The following is a 15,997-nucleotide window of genomic DNA, read 5'->3' as shown; positions in this document are numbered from 1 at the left end:
ACTGCCATTCGGTATTGGGATGAAATCCTTGGACCCATTGTCAGACCCTACACTGGTCCAGTGGGTCCTGGGTTCCTCCTGTTGCATGACAATGCCCGGCCTCATGTGATGAGAGTATGCAGCCAGTTCCTGAAGGATGAAGGAATTGATACCATTGAATGGCCCCCACGTTTGCCTGACCTAAATCCAAAAGAACCCCTCTGGGACATTATGTTTCAGTCCATCCAACACCGCTAGGTTGCACCTCAGTCTGTTCAGGAGTTCAGTGATGCCCTGGTCCAAATCTTGGAAGAAATACCCCAATACACCACCCGTTGTCTCATTAGGAGCATGCCCCGACGTGGTCAGGCATGCATACAAGCATGTGGGAGCCATACACACTACTGAGGACCATTTTGAGTTGCAAATAAATTTTAGCAAAATGGACTCGCCTGCTGCATCATTTTTTCACTTTGATTTTCGGGGTATCTTTGAATTCAGCCCTCTGTAGGTTGATAATTTTAATTTCCATTAAACAATGTGGCATCCTTTCCTTCCTAACACATTACCCAGTCCATACCAGTATAGATCCTAACACATTACCCAGTACATACCAGTATAGATCCTAACACATTACCCAGTCCATACCAGTATAGATCCTAACACATTACCCAGTACATACCAGTATAGATCCTAACACATTACCCAGTCCATACCAGTATAGATCCTAACACATTACCCAGTTCATACCAGTATAGATTCTAACACATTACCCAGTTCATACCAGTATAGAGCCTAACACATTACCCAGTTCATACCTGTATAGATCCTAACACATTACCCAGTCCATACCAGTATAGATCCTAACACATTACCCAGTCCATACCAGTATAGAGCCTAACACATTACCCAGTCCATACCAGTATAGAGCCTAACACATTACCCAGTCCATACCAGTATAGAGCCTAACACATTACCCAGTCCATACCAGTATAGATCCTAACACATTACCCAGTCCATACCAGTATAGATATCCAGTATGATATTTTTCCCCATTGAGATCTGATGTGTTTTTTTTAAAGTGTTCCTTTCATTTTTTTGAGCGGTGTAAATAGTCCTATCTGTATTATTTTATACAATATATTGTACATTACATAGTCCTGACTTCTGCTCTCTACGCACTGCTATATATACACATAATATGTATTCCCTTTTGTTGCACCTATTTTCTCCCAGCTGGACTCTTTATATCTGATGATTTGTTTGGAGGACAGACTTTTACATGTTGATAATAATGTGATAACATCCTCAAACTTTGGAACCTTACACAGAAAGTGATAATGAGGGAGGAGTCAGTAACCCAATGATGGTGGTCTTCAGGATCAGTCTGGTCTTCACCTTGGTTGTTCTCCCCCCATCCTCACTCTCTGACCTCTGGTGGGGCTCAGCCCCGCTGTTATTCATCATGGACTAAATAAGGAAGTGTAGTCCTGCCTGGGTTGGCAATGAATGATAGAAATGGGGGGGATACTCTTCCCAAAATCCCATCATAACTGTCACTCTTATAGAACAATCCTCATTGTTTCCTCACTCTCTTACTAAGGTCCATGAATAAAGAAATGAACTGGTAGGAGATCAGAGGACCCATTTACTAGTTACCTTGAGGGTGGAATTGTAAGATCCTCAGAGACAAAGCTGCCTGATGTGGGTGGAGTCCTGGTTTAGGGGAACCAATCTGCTCATGTCTAGTAATAATCTTTTTATTTCTATTTTAGTAGATGGACGGGAGATGAGGAAAACCTCAGAGGATTGTCTCACTTTGTCTCCAGACTGTAAAGTAGAAGATGAGGACATCACACAGTATAGTCCAGGAGAAAACCCGGCTACCTCAAAAGTCCAACCGGCACCACACAGTGTAGATGGACCATCATATTCCTCTTATCCTGAGGAACCTCAGACTGTGAGGGACGGTGCCGGACCATCGTATTCCTCTTATCCTGAGGAACCTCAGACTGTGAGGGACGGTGCCGGACCATCGTATTCCTCTTATCCTGAGGAACCTCAGACTGTGAGGGACGGTGCCGGACCATCGTATTCCTCTTATCCTGAGGAACCTCAGACTGTGAGGGACGGTGCCGTCCTTCCAACAGAGAAGAGGTTTTCCTGTACTGAGTGCGGGAAGTGTTTTCAGTTTAAATCAGGTCTAAAAGAGCATAAAAGAACTCACACAGGGGAGAAGCCACATTCCTGCCCTGAGTGTGGGAAATGTTTTTCAAACAAGTCCTATCTTTCCATACATCAGAGATCTCACACAGGGGAAAAACCATATTCCTGTCCTGAGTGCGGGAAATGTTTTTCAGGCAAGTCACCACTTTACAGACATCAGAGATCTCACACTGGTGATAAGCCATATTCCTGTCCTGAGTGCGGGAAATGTTTTGTACAAAAATCAGAACTTGTAATACATCATTGGTTTCACATGGGTGAGAAGCCATTTTCCTGTCCTAAGTGTGGTAAATGTTTTTCAAAGAAATCAAACCTTGTCACACATCAAAGATCTCACACGGGGGAGAAGCCATTTTCCTGTCCTCAGTGCAATAAATGTTTTTCAGAGAAGTCCTCTCTTTCCATACATCAGAGATTGCACACAGGAGAGAAGCCGTATTCCTGTCCTACGTGTGGGAAATGCTTTGTAAAAAAATCAAAACTTGTCAGACATCAGAGGTCTCACACAGGGGAAAAACCGTATTACTGTTCTGAGTGTGGGAAATGTTTTTCCGAGAAGTCCAATCTTATCATACATCAGAGGTCTCACACAGGTGAGAAGCCGTATTCTTGTTCTGAGTGTGGGAAATGTTTTGTAACAAAATCAGTTCTTGTCAAGCATCAAAGGAGTCACACGGGGGAAAAGCCATATACCTGTCCTGAGTGTGGGAAATGTTTTTCACAGAAGTCCAGTCTCTATAAACATCAGAGAGCTCACACGGGGGCGAAGCCACTTTCCTGTCCTGAGTGAGGGAATTGTTACTGAAGTCCTGTCTTCCTGTACAAGAGGGATTACACACAACCCTCGAGGTGTTTTAGTGCCTTGAGTGCGGGAAATGTCTTCTATATGAATGTTGGTGGACATGTGGGGAAGAAGCACACCCTGATATACACCTCAGATATACTCCATGGCTGATCTTCATCATGTAAGAAACACTTCATAATGAGATCAGAGATCACCAAAGACATGAATGAAGTGTTGTACTATGTTGGCCATTGATAGCAGCACAAAAATAAAAATGTTATGTTTCCTTGGCAAATTTTGGTTGAGTAAATTTTGTGGTGTAAGCTTTCACAAACACTTAAGCCCCGTACACACACGCAGATCGTCGTCATACAAATGTTCGTCTTTTCTCCCCGGGATGTCGGTGTCTGTTGAAAAGTGCAAAGACAGCACAAGGACAGCACAAGAATTTTGTCCGCAGACTTCAGCTGACTGCAGAAGTGATGTCATGTAATGGTTAACTTTCCCTGTGTTTTTTATTTTCTGAGCATGCCCAGTCTTGCAAATCTGCGGTCTGTCGGCTGATTTCTGTACTGACAGGCGAACAATCGTCCGTTCTGGTGTCCGCAGACAAAAATTTTCATGTTTGCAAGAAAGACTCTTGTCCGCGGATTGTGTGCAGACATCTGTCGGAGGCACCATACTAACACGCATACAATCGGCAGATCTTTCGTCCGCCGACGTTTGTATGACGACGATCTGCGTGTGTGTACGGGGCTTTAGACATCTACTAATTAAACATTTGTTGGACAAATGTGACAAGCATTCACCCTGACTTTAATTTGGGGTGGGGTTTCCATTTAAGATGAGCATGGTTCCACAAGTAGCATATTGATAACCTATTGTACAATAACCTTTTTAAATACTGTATATACAGGAAGATTTACCTTAATAAGGATGGTTGAAAGACAGCTGGGAGCTGGGAGGTTATAGGTCACCTCACCACCATGTATTGTAATACTGAAAAGCCTGCACCACTGTGCAAAGAGTGGTTAAAAGGGGTTTAGGGGTGAAGAGTGGGATGGGGGGGGTGAAGGAAGGGGAGGTGGAGATGGGGTCAGGAGGGTAAAGAAAGGGATATCGAAGTGATGGGCTGACAGGGAGGTTAAAGCGGTTGTAAAACTAAAATAAAAAAAAAACCTGCAAGACAAAGGCATAATAGCTTGTATGCATCGCATACTAGCTCATTATGAATTACTTACCTTAGAACAAAGCCCAGACACGGACACCCGGATACCGCTGCGGGCGCTGACATGACCCCACGGCGTCTCTTCCGGGTTCGGCGGCTCTGGCGCTGTGATTGGCCGGAGCCACGATGACTTCACTCCCGCACATGCGCGCGGGAGTCATTTTCCGGCAAGCTCCCGGCAAGGGAAGCTCAAGGTCTGCCGGACCTTCAGAGCGCATGCGCCGGTCACGTGAGCGGCTGCATGCACTGCAAATATCTCCTAAACCGTGCCGGTTTAGGAGATATTAATTGTACCTACAGGTAAGCCTTATTATAGCTTACCTGTAGTTAAAAGTGAAAAAAAAGAGGTATACTACCGCTTTAAGAGTGGAAGGGGTGGTGAAGAGTGGGGTGGGGAGATGGAAATTAAGATAGAAGAGGGGACAGGAGCAGTGGTTTATTTTGGTTTTGTGCTGCCCTAGGCAAGACTAAAACCAGGTGCACCCCCATCTAAATTTGTCCCACCCCTTCCTGTTTGAGATCCACCGTTTTATCTGTAAACTCCATCCTTCCTCTTTAGGCTCCCCCTCTTCCTATTAGATCTCCACCTCTTCAACAGTAGGGGGGTGAGAGAGAGAAAGGTTAAAAGTGTGCACTACTCTAGTCCACCAGAGTGGGAGGGGGCAGGGACAGGGGTTAGGATGTGCCGACAATGGAGATCCACCACTACCAAAGGGTAGGGACACTGGTCGGGTATAACCTCTGATCGTACTGTATCCATTCCAATTCCTGATCTGCACCTACTACTCCTCCACCACCATGGGGGACTACAGCTGACAATACAAATCTGAATCCCCACCAAGTGTCTAGGGTAGGGACTTGGGGGGTGGTGCAGCCCCCCCCCCCCACCCCCATGAAAAATGCCGCCCAAGGCAAACTCTTTGTTTGCCTTGCATTAGATACGCTCCTGGACAGGAGAGTAAAGAGGAGGATGGGGAGGTGAAGAGGGGACAGGAGGATGAAGAGGAGGATGGGGAGGTGAAGAGGAGACGGGAGGGTGAAGAGGAGGATGGGGAGGTGAAGAGGAGACGGGAGGGTGAAGAGGAGTATGGGGAGATGAAGAGGGGACAGGAGGGTGAAGAGGAGGATGGGGAGGTGAAGAGGAGACGGGAGGGTGAAGAGGAGTATGGGGGGATTAAGAGGGGACAGGAGGGTGAAGAGGAGGATGGGGAGGTGAAGAGGAGACGGGAGGGTGAAGAGGAGGATGGGGAGGTGAAGAGGATAGCAAAAAAGGAGGATGGGGAGGTGAAGAGGGGACAAGAGGGTAAATAGGTGGTAAAGAGGGGAAACAGAGAAAGAAGGGGGTGGTGAAGAGGAGGGGGAGTGAACCAGGAGGTGAAGAGGAAGACAGGAAGGTGATAAGAGAAAGGGGGGTGAAAAGTAGGGCAGGGCAGTGAAGAGGGAAAAAGGGGGTGAAGAGGGGGACAGTGCAGTGAAGGAGTGGGATGGAGTGGTATAGACTAGGATGAGGTGTTAATTAGGGGGACATAGCGGTGAATCTGAGAGCAGTTCCCCAGCTAGGTGATGGGATATAGAAAAGGCACCCCTTCCACCAGCACTAAACAGAACCCTCAATCCCCCTTCTTTAACCACACACAGAGCCCCTGATGATTCTCATACAAACCCTCACACGCACAGAGCCCTCCTCCGGGCACTACCACCTCTCAGAGGACCTGGATACACAGTGGGAAAAATTGACTTCTACATAGCTTGCAGGGTTGGGGAAGCCAAGCACTCATCACTGAACACACCGTAGGGGGGAGCATATAGAGTGGAGTCCATTCCACACAGTGTGCACACTATCCTCCTGATCAATCCGGAGATCAGGAATGTCACTACCTGACCATTTTCTGTTACCCGCCCACTGCTGATCACTGCATGCTCATTGGTCACCTAAAGTCTCACTCTAGACACTGATTGGTCTCCCATTGCTTGACCCAAAAATATTTACACTTTACTGTGTGATTCTCAGGACACAGCCCGGAACAAAGATATTGTTGGAATCATAGCTAAAATATGTGACTGTCTTGGCAAATCTGAAACAGTTGGCAACAATTCATCTATAAGGATATACAGTCCACACACACCCAGCACACTACGAGACATTTCAAAGGGCTGCAGTTCTTCTGAGCTCCACAAAGATCTCACTTCTACCCAAACAGGAAGTCTCTTTGGAAGAGAGATGCAAGAAAGGAGAGAGCGGCGCCAGCTTAGTATAGTACAAGTTTATTTAACACTGTTAAAATTGGTGACTCACTGTCCGAGGTTGGGTGAGACCGGTACACAAAGACTGTTAGGGTCATCCATCTTCCTCTTCCAGGATAGTGGTCATAGGAGAAGGTGGTGAGGTTCCAGAGGTATAGCCGAGCCGCTGTGGGGCTGCTAGTTGTCACTGGCCGCGGCGGAGCAACTAGCAGCCCCACAGCGGCTCGGCTATACCTCTGGAACCTCACCACCTTCTCCTATGACCACTATCCTGGAAGAGGAAGATGGATGACCCTAACAGTCTTTGTGTACCGGTCTCACCCAACCTCGGACAGTGAGTCACCAATTTTAACAGTGTTAAATAAACTTGTACTATACTAAGCTGGCGCCGCTCTCTCCTTTCTTGCATCTCTCAGGGCTTCTCCATGCTTCAGCCGGCTGCCGCGGACTATAGCTTCCCTACAGTACCAAACTTTGTTCCCCCCCACGCAGCCCCATAACCCCCCCCCTCCCATCCACCCACATTCCTTGTACCACCTTGGGATATTAGAAGAGCGCCATGACACCCCCCACTTTCATGTCTTTGGAAGAGAGGAAGTACAGACAGAAAGTGATATCAGGTGCAGACAAGATTTTCCATGTGGTAGGAAGTAGAGAGGAGGCATTGCTGGAAGTGGCAGCAGAGGAGGTAATAAGATCTTTTCCAGATGCCTATCCATGGCAGCATGGTTGGTTGCTCTGCCCCCGGCCAACCCACAGGACCCTTATAACTCTATAAAAGATAGCCACGCTCCCCCACCCTCATTCTGTTTTCTGTCGTTAAGGCCACATGGGATCATGGATTCGCCAGCCCCTGCCTCACCCAAAAGACGTGGTGCTGCCATTCAGGTTCGTGATCTCTTGAGATGAGGTCCGGCCACTTGGGCTGCTAAATGCGCTGAGGAGTAGCGGAGCCCAATTTTCTGTGGGTCTTATTGGGGCAGTGTATGTGGGACTCACCATTTGGCTCTGTCCTGCCTTGTCCTACGTTACTGTAGTGTAGAGGTGCTGGCTCTGTAACTGCAGTCTGTGGGATAGCTGTGGGTGCTCCATGCGCCTCTTTCTGCTTCCTTTTCTTCCTGGATGGGGCGGGAAGTGCAGGAGCGGCCATCTTGGTTGTTCCTTACAGCCGATTTTACCCTCACTTTATTTAAACACATGAGGGAGCAGGGGGAAATGGCACTGTGTTGCCTCCCACATGCTCTGCTGCTTGCTTGCCATCCTGCTGCCCAGAGAAGCCAGCATGGAGAGAACCCAAGATAGGAAGCATTTGTTTAAAAGTCCTTAGATTGTAAGCTAATGAGCAGGGCCCTTGGATTCCTACTGTATTAAAGTGTATTGTATTTGTAATGTCTACCCTCAAGTTGTAAAGCGATGCGTAAACTGTCAGCGCTATATAAATCCTATATATAATAATAATAAGTACATACTTTTTAAAGGGTCAGTGCGCTGCATTTTTCTATACTGACACTATGTTTGCTCTCTCTATCTCTGTCTCTCTTTTTATTCTGTGGTGATTTTATCTTTTTTTTGCTATCTTCCTTTAGCTATCCCTCTAGGGAAGGGGCTGCAGTATATCGGTGAGTAAAAATAAAAAAGAGTAGGGCATCATTTTAAGGGATATTTTTTTTGTCTCTTTCCAGCCTGCACCGGAACTTGACTCGCAGAAGATCCAGTAGCTGTGGCCATACACATGGACACTCCGCGAATTCTGTTCGAAGATCACATGACTCCGCACATCACGCTGCTAGGTGCTCTGGGTCTTCCCACAGTGCGTCCAGACCCCATGAGAAAGCCTGTTGAGCCCTGCGGTAAGCAGACTCTGCCCGACAAACTTATTTGCGAGAGCTGTTTCTCGGAAGCCGCTAGAGACAAGGAGAAAGAGAAACAGGAAACAATGGCATCTATGAAGAAAATGATTCAAGACTCGATTAAGGAGTTGGCCTTTTCTCAAGAGATAGCTGGTCCCTTAAGAATTGTTAGACCGACAGACTCACCTGCCGACCTGGGGGGCTCAGCTGCAGTTACGGAGGATGAAGCAGCAGAGGATTCCTCTACATCCGTGGACTTTGCCATTATTGACTCCTTTATAATGACGGTAAAAGAGGCCATACAATGGGAAGACTCTGTTGGGCCTCTACCAAAGTCACAGAGATACTACTTCCCTCATCTCAAGACGAAATCTTCAACTTTCCTCTTGATGGATGTGATCAATGATGTTGTTCTTGAAGAGTGGAAGAAAGTTGATAAGAGACTGGTGCCATTCAACCATTTACAAAAGCTTTATCCCTTGTTGGAGGCGGATGCACAACTGTTTGATGTAGTGCTCAAGTGGATGCCTCGATCATGAGGCTGGCAAAACACACGACACTGCCGCTGGAAGATGCAGTCTCCCTTAGGGATGGGATTGACGCAGACCTGAAAAAGACATACCAGGTGGCAGGAGGCCCTAAACTAGGTCTCCAGAGCAATTAGAGCTTGAACAGAGAATGTTGAGTCAGCTCTGCGGCAAGGAGTGGATACAGAGCAAATAATCAGAGCCTTGGATACACTGAAGTTGGCCACAGACTTTATGGGGGGAGGCTGCTATTTACTCTCTGAAATGCTCAGCAAGAACAATGCTATACTCCATAACCGCTAGAAGGGCTCTATGGCTGATGCCCTGGGCAGCCAACCCCTCTTCGAAACAGACATGGTGTCTCATACCGTACAATGGGAAAGCTAGCTTTGTTTTGAAATTGCTGCATTCAGCTTTTCCAAAGAGTGAACGGTGGGAACAGTGGGTTAAAACCGTAAGACAAGACTAGGAGGAAGAAGTCTTCCACAAAGAGTCCTTTTCAACAAAAAACGAGCGATAGGAGAGGTTATTGTCCCCAGTATAGAATACAGGAAAAGGCTGGAAGGGCTCCCAGGCGACCTTTCTGAAGTTGGTCAAGGCATCCGCCTTGTTGCAGGAGAACCCAAAGTCCTTTTGATTTCCTGACCACCCACTTCTGCCCAGTGAGTGCTCATTTAAAAGCAATCGCTCAGGTGTGGGTGGAGAATTGCACAGATCGGTGGGCGGCCTCCACCATCCAGCTGGGTCATTTCTGGAAGTTCAAATGACAACCTCCCCAGACATCCTTCCTCCCCACCAGGATTCCCAGGTCAATGGAATATCACAAATATTCATCACTGTAAATGGAATATACATGGAAAATACATAAAAGAGTAGGGGTAATACAATGCATAGTAGACATGCTAATAGAGTAACAGCAATATGTTGCATAATGAGTAGAGGCATTGTTGGAACTCAACGCGTTTCATGGGTCATGTATGCCCATTCATCAGGAGTAGATGCATATATCTAGAAACAATGTATAAATACATATGATGTATGTATGGTTCCTCCCCTTGTGGGCTCTTTTGAGTTTCCATGCCTAACCAGCTGCTACACTGCATATTGTCAAATGACATCATATGTATTTATACATTCTTTCTAGATATATGCATCTACTCCTGATGAATGGGCACAAATGACACAAGAAACGTGTTGAGTTCCAACGCTGCCTCTAATTAGGCAACATATTGCTGTTACTCTATTAGCATGTCTACTATGCATTGTATGACCCCCACTCTTTAATGTATTTTCCATGTACAGTATATTCCATTTACAGTGATGAATATTTGTGATATTCCCAATAAATATGTAATTCTTTTACCCCCAGTGACTCATGTGTTCACCTCATATAAAGTCCCACAGGGCAACTTGTTCTTGTTGCAATTTCTCCAGTCAGGCCTAGATTTAGGATTCGGCCATAATACCCTGAAGGTGCATATCTCAGCCCTCTAAGCTCTAACAGAGACCAGATGGGTCCTAAATCCTATGGTAGAATGCTTTCTGAGGGCAGTAATAATGCTAAAACCACCAAGAAGAAGTCTGTACCCAAAATGGGACTTACTGATAGTAAAACATTTTCATGCAGCACCTCCCTTTGCACCCACGGAAGGCTGCTCTTTGGAAGACATCACACTAAAGACGACCTTCCTAGTAGCTGTTACATCAGGGTGCAGAGTCTCAGAAATTCAAGCCCTAGGCTCTCGAGATCCCTATATCCTTTTCTATCTAGACAGGGTAGTCCTTCAGCCTATCCATCAATTCGTACCTTAGGTACCTTCTAGATATCACCCCAATCAGGAATGGGTCCTGCCAGCATTCCCGGGTGAACAGAATTCATCAAAACTGCCCGAATGGGATGTAGCAAGAGCCCTAAAGTCCTAAATCTCTGCCACTCTACACCTCCGGAAAGATGAGAGATTATTTGTACAATTTATAGTCCTGATATATTCTGATATTCTCTATCCTCTGTTATATACATTATAACTTATTCTCTTTTGTTATACCCATTTTCTACCAGCTGGACTTTATATACGTATCTGATTTGATTGAAGCATAGACTTTTACATGTTGATAATATTATGATAACATCCTCAAACGTTTCAACTTTTAAACAGTAAATGATAATGAGAGAGAAGTCCATAACCCAATGATGATGTTCTTCAGGATCAGTCCAGTCTTCATCTTGGTTGTTCTCCCCCGTCCTCACTCTCTGACCTCTGGTGGGGCTCAGCCCCGCTGTTATTCATGACTAAATCATGGACTAAATAAGGAAGTGCAGTACTTCTTGTGTTGGGAAGATGGCAATGAGTGATAGAGGGGGAGGGGACACTCGTCCTATAATCCCCTCATCACTGTCACTCCTATAAAAGACAGTTCTCATTGTTTCCTCACTTTCTGACTAAGGTCCATGGATAAAGAAATTAGGTAGGGAATTTAGAGGTTGCATTTACTAGTTACCTTGAGGGTGGAATTGTAAGATCCTCAGAGACAAAGCTGCCTGATGTGGACTGAGTCCTGGTTTACGGGAACCAATCTGCTCATGTCTAGTAATATTCTTTTTATTTCTATTTTAGTACAGGGACAGGAGATGAAGAAAACCTCAGAGGATTGTCTCACTTTGTCTCCAGACTGTAAAGTAGAAGATGAGGACATCACACAGTATAGTCCAGGAGAAAATCCGGCTACCTCAAATGTCCATCCGGCAACACACAGTGTAGATGGACCATCATATTCCTCTTATCCTGAGGAACCTCAGACTGTGAGGAACGGTGCCGGACCATCGTATTCCTCTTATCCTGAGGAACCTCAGACTGTGAGGAACGGTGCGGTCCTGCCAACAGATAAGAGGTTTTACTGTAATGAGGGCGTGAAAAGTTTCCATTTTAAATCCGGGCTTGATGTGCATAAAATAACTCTCACAGGTAAAAAGCCGTATTCCTCTCCTGAGTGTGGGAAATGCTTTTCACAGAAATACCATCATTCCACTGATCAAAGATCTCACACCGGGAAGAAGCCGTATTCCTGTTCCTACTGTGGAAAATGATTCTCAGAGAAGTCCACTCTTTTTAAGCATCAGAGAGTTCATACAGGTGAGAAGCCATATTCCTGAAAATGTTTTCGAAAAAAATCAGAACTTGTCATACATCAGAGATCTCACATGAGGAAAAATCATATTGCTGTCCTGAGTGCAGGAAATGTTTTGTTCAAACATCAGATCTTGTGGGGGAGAAACCGTATTCCTTTCCTAAGTGCAGAAAATGTTTTTCAGTGACGTCCTCTCTTTACAAACATCATAGATCTCACATGATTGAGAAGCCCCCTTCCTTTCCTGAGTGAGGGAACTGTTCCTCACTGAGGTCCTGTCTTCTTGTACATCAGGGGTCCCACACCACTCTTGAGGTGTATAATGCCTCGTTTCCACTGAGCGGTATGGTATGGTTCGGTAAAGTTTAGTACGGTTTGGTATGGTACACCTTGATCATGCTTGCGTTTCCATCACCAAAAGTACCTAAGCTCAACAGTACCTCAACAGTACTGATCCACCCTGTTGGTACGGTACTAATTTGCTTGGTACCCCAATGAAAGGGTACCAAAAAAGTGGTACGGTACGGTTCGAAATTAGGGTACCATTTACAACTTTTGACAGTGGAAACAGCAAAAATTGCGTGCCGAACTGAACGGTACCGTACCACTCAGTGGAAACGAGGCATTAGTGCCTTGAATGTGGGAAATGTCTTCTATATGAATGTTGCTGGACATCACAGCTCTCATGTGGGGAAGAAGCACACCCTGATCACACCTCAGATATACTCCATGGCTGATCTTCATCATGTAAGAAACAGTTCATAAGGAGATCGTAGATCACCATAGACATGGATGAAGTGTTGTACCGTGTTGGCCATTGATAGCAGTAGAAGAATACAAATGGAGTCATTACCCTTCATTGACTGAGTATATATTGTGGTGTAAGCTTAACAAACACTTAGAGGTCTACTTTTAAAAAATTTGTCAAGCAAATGTGACCAACAATGCAATATGGACCAATGGTAAATCTTCATCCCAAAAATTAGCAGCACTAGAAGTTAACTGTAAAGTTGGGACCTGGTTCCAGCGAGGATATCTAAATTTGTTACCCAGTATTCACCAGCTTGCTTCTGTGGTTGCGGTAGCCCCAGGCACCCACCACCATATCACCATATCTTGTGGTCCTGACCCAGAGCTAGCTCATTCTGGAAAGAAATTTTCCAGATCATCTCAACTCAGAAAGCCCCAAACCACTGGTGGCGCTTCTAAATCACAAACCAGATAACATTTCTGAGAACCAGTTTGCCTTACTTTTACAAGTAACAACAGCTGATAAACAAACCGTAGCCCACTCCTGGAAATCCTCCTTCCTATACTTGGTTGAGGTTAAAAATAGAGAGACACTGGCTATGGTCCATGCTAGGGTAGAGGCAGTTCTATGTGGTAGGGTGGCACACTATGCCAAAATCTGGCAACTATGGGTTGATCATTATCTCCTTCCACACTTCAACACCACCCTGTTGCTCCCATGCTGATGGCATATCATCCATTAGCATGTTTTTTTCTAGATACAGCCAAGGCCTTCCCAACCCCTGGGACATTAACCCTCCCTCACTCACCCTCTCTCTTTCTCCCTCTCTTTTTTCTTTCAACTCTCTCGTCTTTTTCGTTCACTTTTAGTCTACCGTCCCGGACACCCTGGTCAGCCACCCATTTATAGCATAGGTACCTAGTCACGTTTATCCATGTGTCTTTATCCTTTGCACTGACAGTATGTGAAGAAAAAAAAAAAAAGAACAATTAATTTCTTTGTTTTCCAAAAACTGTGACAAGAAATTACAACTTCAAAAAAAAAAACTCACTATGCCTCTTACTAAATATTTTTAAAAATAATTTTAAAAAATATTGTTTTTTATTCTTTTTTTTTACAATGTTTTATATATTTTTTTTTTTTTTACATAATGTGACCAGAGTGATACTGTACTAGTCAGGGGAGTTTTTTGTTTACACTATGATTGCTTAAAACAGTGACGATTACTGTTATAAGCAATCATTTTTATGAATGGCATCTATTCATGTGTCATTATGTACTATTGTGATAGCTGTGCTTGGCCACAGTTATCACATAGTACTGCTGTGCTGTAATTGGCCCTGTCTATACCATGTGATCACTGTGACCAATCACAATAGTACACAATGAATGGTTATGAATGAAAGCTATTCATTGTGTACATTTGACATGTGATCACTGTGACTGGCCGAAAGCATTCCTTGCACCAGGGCAGGACCCAGTTTAATATCATTGTCCAATACAGTTCTAGTTCTATCTCAGGAACACAGCATGCTTGCTAACATTGAAAATCCCATTGCCTCTGTCTGCAGAAGCCTTGGCCTTATGCCACTTGACTCCCCTCCATTTCACCATCACCCTTTGGGCACAAAGAGGCCTGCAAAGACTTACAAAACATTCCCTGTTCATGAACAGATAGAATTTGCAATCTTTGAGGATTGGGTCACTCCTGAAAGGATTTGCTTCATGCCCCTTTGTTTACATTCACCTGTGTGCCGGGAATGCCCGGGTATATGGGACCAGTGGGGATGCATCATTGGTTGTCAGGATGCCTGTAGCCACTGACTCTCCTAAAGGGATGAGTTAAACTGCCCGGGGTTCAGTTTGAGCAGGGGTCAGTGAACTTCAAAGAAGCTCAGATGCCACCCCAAACCCCATTGAGCCTAGTCTGTCAAATTAAAAATGTCCGTTTTCTGGGCTAACAGGCAAGGAGATGTAAAAGAAAAAAAAAACAATGAAGGGGGTGGGCAGTGTCCTGGTGAACATGTACCAATGCAAAAATTTTTTTATTTTCTTACCATAAAATCCATTTCTCTTCATTGACTGACACAGCTCTTCTGAATCTGGACCAAAGGGTTTATAGCGCCACTTACAGGAGTAGTTAAAAATGTACATGTGTTGTGCTGCTGTTAAATAATGTGTGTAACCATTACATACGGTGCTACTTCATACTATACAGTGCTGACTTCACTATGTGCAGTTTATCGTTACCCCATATAGTGAACTCATGTGGTGAAGCTAAACTGCATGTGGATGTAATGGTCATGCGCATTATTTACCCACTTCCTGACCGCGCTTTAGCAAAATGACAGCTACAGCATGGTCGGCCAGTTCTAGGAGGGCATCATATGATGTTCTCCCATGATCGCGACCGCCCGCTGTGGCAGGGGTGACACACTCTGTTATTGCTGTGTCCTCCAGACACAGCTGACCACATATCAGGGTAAAGAGCCAATCACAGCTGATCACAATGTAAACACACTTGCCGGCTATTGGCATTGACAGCGTGAGGAGAGGAGAGAGCCAGTAACTGGGTAATGTGAAAGGGGACATCTGCGCTGATAATCAGGGCACTGATCATCAGTTTCCGGATGATCAATGCAGCCTCATTAGTGCTGCCAAACAGTGCCCACAAGTGATGCCAATCAGTGCTGCAAGTCTGTGTTGCCAATCAGTGCCCATCAATACAGAGCCTATCAGTGCCCATCAGTGTTGCCTCATCGGTGCCGCCACGTCAGTGCAGCAGCCTATCAGTGCCTATCAGTACTGCCTATTAGTGCCTATCAGTGCAGCCTCATCAGCGCACAACGGTGAAGGGGAAAAATTACTTGTTTGCAAAATTTTATAACAGAAACTAGGAAAAACCTTTTTACCAAAGTTTTCAGTCTTTTTTAGTAGAAGGGTGGGTGCTGTGTTCATCAACAAACTCAAAGAAAAAGATTTTATGAGTAACAAAAAAAAAAAAAAGTTTTCTCTTACATTTATTGATGGACACAGCCCTTATGAATCTGGAACATAGGCATGCCCCAAAGCAGTGCCTCAACGAGGGGTGGGCAAACAAAAACCCAACTAGATCAACCGGGCAAACACACCAACCACCCAAAAAAACTTTAATAAGGCAAACAAGGAACTATAAACAGCAGCCTGCAAAACCTTGCTGCCAAACCAAAAAATCACAGAAACAAAACCAGAAGCTTGTAACACATATCTTTGATTTTAGGTGTATGCCAGACGACCAGGTAG

At 45.1% G+C, this 15,997-nt stretch overlaps 2 protein-coding genes across 2 annotated transcripts in view; both read left to right on the top strand.

Moving 5' to 3' along the window:
* Positions 1 to 3,244, top strand: part of LOC309550292 (uncharacterized protein) — a 979,642-nt gene extending 976,398 nt beyond the window's left edge. Inside the window, 1 exon segment of the mRNA XM_082250695.1 lies at positions 1,755 to 3,244. Coding sequence (XP_082106821.1) covers positions 1,755 to 2,995 — 1,241 coding nt within the window. The 3' untranslated portion in view covers positions 2,996 to 3,244.
* Positions 3,245 to 8,846: 5,602 nt separating this feature from the next.
* The window catches only part of LOC309550291 (uncharacterized protein), a gene marked incomplete at its 5' end in the record, with an annotated part of 46,075 nt that continues 38,924 nt past the window's right edge, over positions 8,847 to 15,997 (top strand). The window contains 2 exons of the mRNA XM_082250694.1: positions 8,847 to 8,936; positions 11,802 to 11,969. Of these exons, the coding sequence (XP_082106820.1) occupies positions 8,847 to 8,936; positions 11,802 to 11,969 (258 nt within the window). The remainder of the gene's footprint in view (positions 8,937 to 11,801; positions 11,970 to 15,997) is intronic.

The sequence above is a fragment of the Pelophylax lessonae genome (assembly GCF_965119305.1).
Source record: "Pelophylax lessonae genome assembly, chromosome: 3".
In the NCBI taxonomy this organism is placed as follows: Eukaryota; Metazoa; Chordata; class Amphibia; order Anura; family Ranidae; genus Pelophylax; species Pelophylax lessonae.
This window is presented reverse-complemented; position numbering and strand designations above follow the sequence as displayed.